The sequence below is a fragment of the Schistocerca gregaria genome, chromosome 1 (genome assembly GCF_023897955.1).
Source record: "Schistocerca gregaria isolate iqSchGreg1 chromosome 1, iqSchGreg1.2, whole genome shotgun sequence".
Lineage (NCBI taxonomy): Eukaryota > Metazoa > Arthropoda > Insecta > Orthoptera > Acrididae > Schistocerca > Schistocerca gregaria.
The window spans coordinates 614,827,497-614,838,196 of record NC_064920.1 but is presented as its reverse complement, the minus strand read 5'-3'; the positions used below and the strand labels follow the sequence as shown (position 1 = coordinate 614,838,196).

At 42.3% G+C, this 10,700-nt stretch overlaps 1 protein-coding gene across 1 annotated transcript; it reads left to right on the top strand.

The window, feature by feature from the left end:
• Positions 1–1,309: 1,309 nt before the first annotated feature.
• LOC126358991 (uncharacterized) lies at positions 1,310–7,387 on the top strand. Its single transcript, XM_050007596.1, has 3 exons — positions 1,310–1,345; positions 5,307–5,657; positions 6,952–7,387. The coding sequence occupies exons 1-3, from the start codon at positions 1,340–1,342 to the stop codon at positions 7,222–7,224; spliced, it is 630 nt and encodes a 209-aa protein (XP_049863553.1). The 5' UTR covers positions 1,310–1,339; the 3' UTR covers positions 7,225–7,387.
• Positions 7,388–10,700: the final 3,313 nt, after the last annotated feature.

Genomic DNA, 10,700 nt, shown 5'->3' with positions numbered 1-10,700 from the left:
AAAGGGAAGTGCACTCCACAAATACTTTGATGATCGAGTAGCGCGTCCAGAAATCTGTAGCATATCTTCGCAAAAGACACCACAGCCTTTAGTCATGTTCGTAAATTTCTCTTTTTCGGAGATGCTTTTCTTACTTGTTACAATCTACGTTTTATACCCTGTCTACTTAACTCATCAGCAGTTACTCTGGTGCTCAAATAACAAATTTCATCTACTGATTTCAGTGTCTCATTTTCAGATCTACCACAATAAACTTGATTTAATTGATCAACATTCCTTTGACTTGGTTTTATTTCCGTTTCTAACGTTCTCTCCAGACATTAGCCATTCCGCTTAATGGATCTCTTGTTGTCTCTGACAGGTTTACAATGCCATCAGCAGACCTGAACGTTTTGTTTCTTCTCCCTGCAGTTCCAACCCCTTTTCTAATTTTTTGGTTTCTTCCTAAAATTGCTCGGTTCACAGACCGAGTAGCAACAGGTATATACTTTGAACTTTGGCCCCTTCTCAACTACTGCTTCCCTTTCAAGTTCTTTATCTTTAGTAGCATTTCGCTTGTATTTGATCCCTTCTACTTTCAGTGTTTCATGCTATGTATTTGTCAACTTTGTCAAACTGTTTCTGTGGAACGAAAGATGTTATAAATGTGGAACTGCCTTTCTTTATCCTGCGATTGGAGTGCCTCACGTATTGCTCCACTTCTCCAGAACCAACCGAGACTTCTGAGAAGTAATCCTCTATAAGTTTTTAGATTTTCTGTAACTAATTCGTCTCAAAATTTTGCTAATGCGGCTTATTAAACTGCTACATCGATAATAGTCACACCTATCACCATCTTGTACTTCTGCAACTCAACAGTGATGTACTGATACACGAAAGTACTCCTTGAGTTGACAGAGTGGTAACACTGGGCTCAATACGAAAACTGGGCCCCAAATCCCCCGCAGGCCATCCATCTCTTTTATTTTCGGTAGATTCCCTAAACAGTCTTCAAGGAGGCCTTAAAACATAATCTTAGATACTTAGACGGAGAGAAAAGAATGGTGAGGGTCAATACGTAATTTAATTTCAGGAGATAACACAAGACCAAAGACATTGATTGAAGGTATGTTTCGAGTCGTCCCACACCGCGATGGCCCAACGTGAAGCAGCGAGTCAGGTGCGGCCGTGACCCGTGGTCACGCAACTCGCGACTGTCGGACGCGAACGTGGAGCTTGCCTGTGACGTCATCCTGGCAGAGCCGCAAGGAATCTCCGTCTCTTATAAAAGCAACCCCACGTTGCTGCTCGGCACCACACTTGTCCCGTCCACCAGGAGCTTCCAGTACATCACCCAACCATGCAGGTGAGTGCCATGCGTCGGTAATTTTCGCTTTCAGGCACTGGTACCTTTTCTCTTGGCCTATTTACTTCCCTGTCCGTAGTCATGGGCCTGTGAATAACATTTGTGAGGTGGCGCTCCAGTAATGAGCTGTAAGCAACAAAACTTTGAGAATTTAGTGGTGTATGTATATCAGCATCTCAGTAGCCATTAAAAACATGGCTTTCACAACCAGTGTCACTCAGCTGCGTTGTTAGGTGTAGAGGCTTTTGGCACAAATGAAAACAGTTCCGGTAGGTCCATGCAAACTAAAAGAAGTTCAATAAAATCAAAAAGATAGTGAAAAATCAAGCATAGTAACTATATAGTGCTCTCTATGTACCTTGCAAAACAGTGTGATACAGAAAAACGACGAATTTTGAAACACCCAATAAAAATAGAAAAATTAAAACAACAAAACTTTTTGGACAGCATTTGAACCACTGCAGTTTGCCTTTTAAGAGACAGTAATACCAATTATTTGTGATAAAAAGTTACGTCCTGTAGATGGTGTCCTACTGTATCTAAGCACTGTACCAACCTGCCTTCAACGTTCCTCATTCATTGCTGCAACATTTCAGCTGGGGTATCACGAATTTCGTCTTGAATTCCTCGTTTCAATTCATCTTATGTTCTTCGCCCAGTCGTTTAGCCCTACTGGAAAAAATCACTACCGGTCAAATCCGGTGATCATGGGAGCCAGGGAATGTTTGCAGAAACTTGCGATGACATGGATATTGAAAAATTCTCGAACTGCATCCACTGATTGCCTAGCAGTGTGCGATGTCGCAGCACCCTCTTGAAACAGGTTTTGCAAGTTGTAGAAAACAAGAAAATACTGTCCATCGCAGGAGCAACAAAAGAGTGCAATATCTCAATATATTTATCTGAAGTGACATCGACAATGATCATCTCTTCATTTTCGGGAAACTAAGGTCAGATGACACCGCGTGACGAAACTGCACATCATACTTGCTGAAGGGTAAATGTCGTACAGGAACTGCATTAGGATTGCTGCCTGACCAATAACGGTAGCTCTCCTTACTCAGCTATCCCATGAGAAGAAAATGGGTCTTGTCTGATACCCACAGCTTGTCGAGTCCATTGTCCTCTTGCAGGATTGTCATAATTTACTGACAGAATTAATCGCATCTTCAACTGTTACACGATCTGCAGCATGTTCGGATCACATGTTAAATCTCGGTTCACTTTGCCCACAGCTGCTTCCTTACGATTTCAATGCCATAGGTTCCGTCTTCGATACTCTGTAGACTACAAACACTTCTCAGTCATTCTGTCGATTTCTTTTCAAGAACAAATCCAGTCCCTTCAAAATATTTAATCCAAGTTTTTTAGCGTGTTTCGAGGGAATCCGATGACGACGCCATTAGCTGAAAAAAAAATTGAAACTCAGTCTATCCTATTTATAATATATTAATGTTTTTGTGAAGCATTTTAAGGCAAAAACATGCTAAAAACATGCTACAGACCGTTCCACAGATCTATGATCACTATAGTACGTGACTGTCTACAGCTTAAGGTCAGCCGGCCGCTGGGGCGAGTGGTTGTAGGCGCTTCAGTCGGGATCCACGCTGCTGCTGAGGTCACAGTTTCGAATCCTGTCTCGAGCATGGCTGTGTGTGATGTCCTTAGGTTATTTAGGTTTAAGTAATTGCAAGTCTAGGGGACTGATGACCTCAGATGTTAAGCACCGTAGTGTTTAGAGTCATTTGATCCATTTTGAGCTTAAGGTCCGTGTTTGGCAGTGGTACCATTTGCACATGGCTTCCACTACGCACTCCGGGTTCCCGTCACCCGGCGCATAAGCAGCTGTGGCAGCCGAAATGCCTGAAAAGTAGACAAATTTCAAGTATCACAAGACATAAAATTAATTAACCACGGTTTTAGCGATGTTAATAGCAGAGTATGGTATGACTGACAACAGTATTCATCGCTCACTAACTCTCACGTTACTTAGAGAATCAAAAACTGGGTGTTACCTATTTTGATGAGATTCAGTTCGTACTGTTCGTGTTTATTATCCTAGTGCACCCACGAACGAATTGGGATGAGAAGATGCCTGAACCGTATGTTGCCATTTCAAAGATTAGATGCGTCCTCTGCCTCCATTTTATTGATGTTCATCATTCATACAATATTAATGACAGATTTGGGGACAGACATTCCACTTTTAGAAGTATCTCAAAAGCAAACATTTCTATAGCTATTCAATGAAACATGCAAATACTGCAGGTCGATGTTTATGTTTCTGTTTCAATTATATATCTTATGATGGTGTGTGTATTCTTAAATCGATTGTATGCGTTGGCTGTGAATGCTCAACATCAATTAAGTACATACACCTTGATACTGCTACAACTTACAATTTAGGATGTCTGAGCTGACGCAAAGTATTGCGCGTTGGACTCCCGGTCAGGAGGAACAAGGTATCTGCTGATACTAATTTAGATTTTCCGTGACTTTTCCTGCATATTCTTCAGGCGAACGGCGAAATACCCTCACCAAAAAAAAAAAAAAAAAAAAAAAAAAAAAAAAAAAAAAAAAAAAATCTCACTGGTTATTTTAAAACTCGTTGTTGTCAAATGCGTACTGATGCTCAGTGGCTAAGGACCTCATTTCAGATGGGACGCTAAACTCAGTATATTTTATTTTTTCGTTGGGCTCCAAGAAACCTAAAGACATTGTAGTAAATCTCAAGTTGCAGACAGGCACAGCTTAAAGAACTATATATGCGTCTGATTTCATGACTGTCTACATTCTATCATCACATTCAACAATAGCTGACTCGATGAATCTCCCTTCCACTTTGGTCCATAGGGACAAATAATTATTCACCCCTATAGTATATGATATAGAAGTGTTCGAAAACACGGTGCCCGAACCAACAGTAGTGATGACAGAGACAAAAAAATATACTTCGTGAAGCACATTTTTGGAGAACTGAGTATGCAGGAGGTATTTTGCGTGATCGAGACAAAGACGATGTTAAGTGTGTTATTGCTTTTCTTCTGTTCTGTATTACATTACAATAAAGGTTCAAAGTGAGTTTCATTGACCTCAGTGCACAGGGGGTATAACGTAGAAGGGACTTCCGCGTTCGTTGGACAATACACGGTATGTTCTGTATTTGTATGGCTGATGCAAGAATTCTTGCTACCAGTTACGCCACCAAGCCCACAGGCATAGAACATACCTCGTCTTCCATGCGGCCCACGGGAAAGAAGTCTAATGGGGCCCTCAGCCGCACCGTAAACGAAGTGTATGCCTCGCAATTCTCCCAATGTGTAGCGCTCCATGTTGACACAGTAACTGTCATATCGGCACTACCGCTACCCGCTGTTTACTGACTCACTGTAGAAGAGCTCAGACTAACATTTGGTGTACGAAAGTTAGACACAACGATTTTTATCTGGTCCACTCGCGTATTATTTACGCGTGCTGAGTGCATATACAATATAGGTGTCTTACACATGTTTGGTTTACGAAACATAGTTGTTTTTGTCTTCTGTTCCATCCTGGTTAGTTAATCCTGAATTTTAAACACCTCGTATAAATTAACTTATTTGCAATCAAATTAAACATTTACACATTGCACTGAAGGGAACAGAAATATTCTGTAGAACAATAATTTAGTCAAGGGTGCCCCAACAAGACGGATTAAAGGGATTTTCCTAGCTTGAATATTTTCAAACAAGGATTTTTTAATAATCATACGTCACTTTGCGAAAACGCACCACCACAAAAACACTAAAAACATGAAACGTAAATGACTGAAGTATCTATTTTCAACGTGGGTAATACCGTGCTAAACTTAATCTCGACTCATCTCGACTCATCTCGAAAATTGTTATGTAAAGCAACTTAGTGAACAATTCATAGGTAGGAAAGTTCTAGATTGTCACTGGCCTTTCATCAACTGCTGTAGGCCCTACTGCTCTTCACCGTGGCGTCGCTAGTGGCGATGGCAGCGAGTGAAGCACCCTCCACGAGCTACGGAGCGCCCTTCCGCCAGCCTCAACGTCTCCAGACTCAGCCGCAGCAGCAGCCACAGGCATTCGCCCAGTCACAGGCGCAGCCGGCATTTGCGGCTCCACAGTCCTTCTCTGGATTCTCTGCGGCCGTCTTCCGGCCGCAGTTCTTCATTCCGCAGCAGGACTCGTCCCGTCTGACGGACATCTACCGCCTGCCTAGCTTCACTACTGTAGCCCCCACCACGACTGAGGCTGCCACAACCACTACTGAGGCCCCCTCCACTACTGTGTCAGCTCCTTACAACGTAAGTATGTTAGCACATTTCATCTCGACTGTGTTGAGCACTACAGCTAAGGCTAAACACTGACACAGCGTGCAGTTTGCAGCACTCCATGCCTGCTCGCCATGCTTCCTCCAGGCGGTCGAATGAACGTTTATGATCCGTGTTTTAGATTTCGCATTTAACACTATATACGACAACTAGACTAGTTGCTTAATGGTTCTAGCACAACACTGCAATATAGAGGGATGTACTATGAACAAAACTCGTTGTAACACAATAAATTTGTGATAACACAGCTGACGTGGTTTTCATTAACCATTAACTTTTGGACATTTAGTTTCTCGTGAGGAAACAACTGTTTGCTATCAGCTGCATTTTCAGAGGTTCTATATTTCATCTAAGGGCCTACTAACATCGCTCAACATACGTATCGCTGATTTAAGAGACTAAGCACGCAGCCAAGTCCACACCAAACACATAATCTGTATTTGGTCAGTTTGAATTCTAAACAGCCCACTATGCGTATGTGTGTGTCAAGTTTCTATATCGAGGTTTGACTGCTTTCTCGTCTCGTCACTTAAGCTGCTTCACAAATTTCACGTAAAGTAGGGGTATATGAGTGTGGTCCATTCGAAATTAGATAAAATAAGAAATCTTCCCAAATAGAGTTTTATTTTTTTTAAATATGATACATACTAAAAATTTCGATTCTGATCTCCTTTACATTATAGAGTAGCACTTTCTTCAGTTTTTTCAACTCTGGAAATGATTTACCTGCATCATTAAGGCGAATTCGAACCATGGTTCAGATACCACTGAATTGCAGTTTCCCCTATAACAAGTTTGTATGTCATTTTGGCGGCCAGATAAAGACATGGGCATAGCTTATCGAACACGATGCTGTCTACGCACTGCAACATTCAACCAAACCTCCAGCTTGAAGTTCGCCTTATGTTACCCTGTTTCTTAGTTCTTGAATAGACAGATGTCCATCAACAATGGACAGTTCCACTGGAGCAACAAATAATTAAGAGAAATGAAAATAATCATTCACACTTGCAATTCTGGGCATGTCTTGAGCTAGAACTAGAATTAGCAAACTAGACAAATGTACAATAACTAGATGAGGAACTGCAGCTACTTTTATTTAATATAAATAATAGTTATTGATCTGTATATAATTGTTGCCACAAATGATAATTTCAACAGGTTCGGAATTCAGTCTGTATTCACTAGATTACTTCTGTACAGTTGATATTTAAAAAAAAATCTGTCTTCCTGTTTCCTTAAAATAACACGCTGTCCATGCCAACAGTACGGGAACGCAGCAGTCCGTGAGGCGGAGGAGAGCGGCGTGTACTACGTGCTGCAGCCGGACGGCCGCCTGCAGCGCATCGCCTACGCCCACGGTCCCGCCCCCGTCTCCGCCGCCCCCCAGCAGCAGCGCGCCGCCTCCAGTGAGCTGTCTGCCCTGCAGCAGCCAGCGCTCACCCCCGGCTACCTGGCGCGCTTCCAGTACCAGGACCTGCATCCTGCCGGCGCTCCCGTCTACTCCTACAAGCAACCTGAGCTCGTGCGCATCAACTAGGTTACTTGCCTGTACCGCGATCCCACGACAAACCATTGCCATCAGTATCATAATTATGATGATTAAACCAGTTGTCAGCAATGCACAATATCTTTATATTTTATGTCTTTGTTGCCTACTATTGTAGGTCACGCAGTGGATAATAAAGTGATTTTTCATCATTTACAGAGTTATCGTTTCCTAAGTCATATAACGATTCCATAACTGCATTATTATTCAAAGAATGTTTCCTTTCAATAGAACACAGTTAAACGGATATTCGCAGTTAAACAGCTGTTACATGCTCCTGAAGTAAGGTACCACGACGGGCAATCAAATGAAGACCGTTCACTTTCCACATTGGGACCATAGAACGGTCCCATTCAAAAGTAATCACCCAACGTTTTAAGACACTTATGCCACTGGGAGGTGAGAGGATCAAGTCTAGTTTTGTAGAAAGCAGTTTGTCGCAGGCAGATCCACAACCCATTCCACTCTCGTGCACTCTCGTCCAACTGAAACCGACGTCCCCACATGTTATTCTTCAGGTCGCCCATGATGTGAAAATCACACACTGATTGATCCTGTCTGAAGGGAGGATACTCCAGTGTTTCTCAACCAAATCTCTCAAGTGTAGCCATGCTAGGGACCCTCTGCACGTCGATTTCCTTTAAGGTGGAATCACTGTCAATGAATACACTTTACAGATATTACGACCAGGCATGAATTCAAAACGCTTGGGAATGCTATCAGACGGCATCATCCTGTTGCGCTATAACGCTCGCCCCCCACGCTGCCAGTCAGATTAAGTCTGCACGTCAGCAGTTTGGTTTGGAACAGTGCAATGAGCCGCCCTGGGTGGCCGTGCGGTTCTAGGCCCTACAGTCTGGAACCGCGTGACCGCTACGGTCGCAGGTTCGAATCCTGCCTCGGGCATGGATGTGTATGATCTTCTTAGGTTAGATAGGTTTAAGTAGTTCTAAGTTATAGGGGACTGATGACCTTAGAAGTTAAGTCTCGTAGTCCTCAGAGGCAACAGTGCTACGTCCTTCTTGCGAGGTTGGTTCACCGAGAGATTTTCGCACCGTTGGCAACCCGAAGACAGAAATTCGTGGACGTCGGTTTCTGAAGGACGAGGGAAGAGTGGCTTTAACGCCTTGCCACTGTTCGCTTGGCTCTCCCCGCCGGAGGTTAGAGTTCTCCCTCACTCATGAGTATGTGTGTTGTTCTTAGCGTAATTTAGTTTAAGTTACATTAAGTAGTGTGTAAGCCTAGGGACCGATGACCTCAGCAGTTTGGACCCAAAGGGACTTACCACTACTATATTAGTAGGGCGAGGAAGAGCAAGTGCGGATGTGGATCCACCAGCGGCCGACCGCGTTCTACGTCTAGTCTCGTCTCGTTTCCCTGTCGACAAAATGTCTTAACGCATGTGGTGATGACTTTTGAATGGAAGCATTCCACATCTCTGTTGTAGTGGGTGTTTGGTAATTCATTTCACCGCCACTCACACAATTCCAGTACGATCTAATGAAAAGTCTCTTAGTGCACAGCTTCTCAAAAGCCATCTAAAAGTGTAGAACAGTATGACACATTAGTGTGACAGGAAAACGAAAAACATTATTTAAAGAAATATTTTCTTATTATTAAGACATTTAGAGAATACATGATGAAACACCGCCAACTATTCAATTCACAAAAAGAGACGAAAATTTACTGCTTACGGGGTCTCGCATTCAGAAGTAGGAAAAAGAAGCTAGGGAAATAGAACGTGAGCACAGCGCAAAATGAGAATGACATGAATGAACGAAAAAAAGGTTTAGAATACTTTAAAGAGTGGAATTCAATCATTTCAAGCACATCGTATTAAAATAATTAATAAAAGTCATATACATGGAAGAGCCATGGAGGTACCTGAAAGTTTCATACATATTACATAATGGCACTGTAAAAGAATTAAAGAAACCTAGGAGGTTAAAGACATCGGACCTGGATAAACTGATAGACCGAATGATTTTTGGGAGTTACTAAGGCAGTATTTCGCATGAATGGAATGTTTGGTCGGTTGGTTGATTCGGGGGGGGGGGGGGGGGGGGGTCGGAGGGCCAAACGTCTAGGTCATTGGTCCTATTGGATTAGGGAAGGATGTCGTACGTGCCCCTTAAAGGAACCATCCTGGCATTTGCTTGAAACGTTTCAGGAAAATCACAGAAAATTTCAATCAGGATGAGCAGACGCTGTTTTGGACCGTCGTCCTCCGGAATGTGCTAACCACTCAGCCACCTCGCGTGACTAGAATGAAACAGTGGATAGGAAGACTAGAAAACAGAGAACTTAAACAGTGTAGGTAAGAGAGTGAAGAAATCGGTGTTGTACGTGAGGTATTTAATGTCGTTGATGAAAGGAGAAATTATAGAAAAGCAGCAAACGAGGCAACGGAAATGGGTACAGGAAATACATTATGGCAAAGCAGGAAAGACGAAAGATCAAATATATGGTTGTAAAAGCATGTATTACTATGGGAAAAATGATATACATATATATAGGAAGACTAATTATTTCCAGGAAGGAAGCGCAATTATATTATTATCAAGAGCTCAGATAGTACACCAGTGCTAACAAGCAACTGTACGATCTTCCCCGCACTAATTTAGTTCCTTTTCACAAGATATTTGGGGAGCAACTATGGCTTCAATATACGCCAACAGGAAGACGAAGAGCTCAAATTTTTCGAGGAAGTCGAGATTGAAACTTGTTCGCTTGTTTATATGCTTTGCAGTCGCTAGTGTTCTAGGGGCCCACAGCCGAGCGCGTAAGGACATGTTTCAAAGTGCAAGGTCTCTGTATCGAATATACCTGCCGACACTTCGTTTCCTTATTATGACTGCGCTGCTTATCGATACGTAATGATTCAGCTATTATTTTCGTGATTTTTATCCTGAGAAAAGGAGAAAATAGTAGGAAGGAGATTGAAAATAAGAAGCGTACACAAGAACTTTCAATGAAAGTAGTACAGCCATTTTATTTATGTTAGTATATCTTCATTAGTGACAAGTACAGTGTGACACCGCATGAATCAGGATGATAATGCTCATAGAAACATGGGAAAGAAAATCATTATGTTATGCACCAATTGCAATGAACGTCGAGTTTTTGCATAAGCAAGATTTTTCCAATGCGTCTGCTGCAAAAAAGGCAACTATTTTATATTCCTAAACAGTTGTCGGTTATCACATAATGTCGTGGTATACCCGTTATATCTGTTGACATACTAACGTGGTAACGATAACAAAGCAAAGAAAACAAAAACCAGCAGCAAGGTTCAGTTCACAGACCTCGCGCCTATAAAAAGCGGGCGTTGACTCGATCGGCTGAGAAATCCTTAAATAGCAGTGCCCGTTCGACGTATGTAAGAGCGCCTAAAAGTTCAAACTCAATTTTTCGAAAATGGTTGAGAGTTGCGTCTTTCTGTTTATATATGTTGATGTCCTAGTCAT

Excerpts from the sequence above, each read along its gene's own strand:
- LOC126358991 (XM_050007596.1), top strand. Across the intron at positions 5,658-6,951 it reads CTGTGTCAGCTCCTTACAAC|TACGGGAACGCAGCAGTCCG; the intron begins GTAAGTATGTTA and ends CCATGCCAACAG.